The sequence below is a fragment of the Fragaria vesca genome, unplaced genomic scaffold (genome assembly GCF_000184155.1).
Source record: "Fragaria vesca subsp. vesca unplaced genomic scaffold, FraVesHawaii_1.0 scf0511443, whole genome shotgun sequence".
NCBI lineage: Eukaryota > Viridiplantae > Streptophyta > Magnoliopsida > Rosales > Rosaceae > Fragaria > Fragaria vesca.
The window spans coordinates 439-1,454 of NW_004441906.1; the positions used below are offsets into that span (position 1 = coordinate 439).

Genomic DNA, 1,016 nt, shown 5'->3' on the forward strand with positions numbered 1-1,016 from the left:
GGCTAAACTTTTAAATATTTCGTCGGCCATAGTTTGTGAACTTTAGCCGACGAAAATTTTTTTTCGTCGGCTAAAGTTTACCATAGCCGACGAAAATTTAACTTAGCCGATGAAAGATAATTTCGTCGGCTAAAGTGGACTTTAGCCGACGAAAAAATGCTTCGTCGGCCTGGTTTTTTTTTTTTCGTCGGCTAAAGCCTTTCTTCTGGTAGTGAAAGGAGACTATCGCACTTATAAAGAACAAAAATGTGAATTTGATATGTTAAACCATTTTCTCAAAGGACATGGCTCTAGCGAGAAAAGTACGAAACTTGACTTCTAAGGTACTTCGATCGGTTCAAACCAAAAGGAATCTTTGATTATTCCTTGTTGATTGCATAATATATATATATATATATATGAATTTAATTGGTCTAAACTGTTGAGACGTCAGAAATAATCAAAGATTCCCCAATTTAAAAAGTCAAATAGCTGACCTTTCTGAGACATTCCCCCCACTCCATATCACCCATATAAAACCCCCCTACCCTAGCTCCTTCCCACACCCACCACCATTCTCAAATCCTCCACTAACCAAAATCATGAAGCCACTTCTTTCCTAGTCAATCTCCTCCTACCTCTTTCAGCCTCTCCTCTCTCTGAAAACCTCACAGAAATGCTTGGGAAGAAGATGGTGAGCTTCAAAAAACTAGCCAAGAAGGTGAAGTCTGTAGGTGGAACTGGTAGAGTAGTCGACCCTTATTCCCACCATGAATGTCTGCTAAGAGACTCAGACGTTCAAGGAGGTAATTCTCCTTCAACAAAAACCCCAACTGGGTTCCTGGCAGTTTACGTTGGCGAAGAGCGCCAGAGGTTCGTGGTTCCAACAAGCTTTCTTTCTCATCCACTCTTCAAGATGCTGCTGGAGAAAGCCTACAATGAGTTTGGTTTTCAGCAGAGAAATGGACTCGTGGTTCCTTGCAGCGTCTCGGCTTTCGAAGAGGTTGTCAATGCTGTGGAATGCAGTAATGGGCAGT

The 1,016-nt window shown here is 41.7% G+C and overlaps 1 protein-coding gene across 1 annotated transcript; it reads left to right on the top strand.

Annotated features, from left to right (window-relative positions):
• Positions 1-549: 549 nt before the first annotated feature.
• On the top strand, positions 550-1,012 carry LOC101307072 (indole-3-acetic acid-induced protein ARG7-like; the record flags this gene model as incomplete). The annotated part of the gene is made up of 1 exon (XM_004309317.1): positions 550-1,012. A coding segment is annotated over exon 1 (357 nt), but the record flags the coding sequence as incomplete, so codon positions are not given.
• Positions 1,013-1,016: the final 4 nt, after the last annotated feature.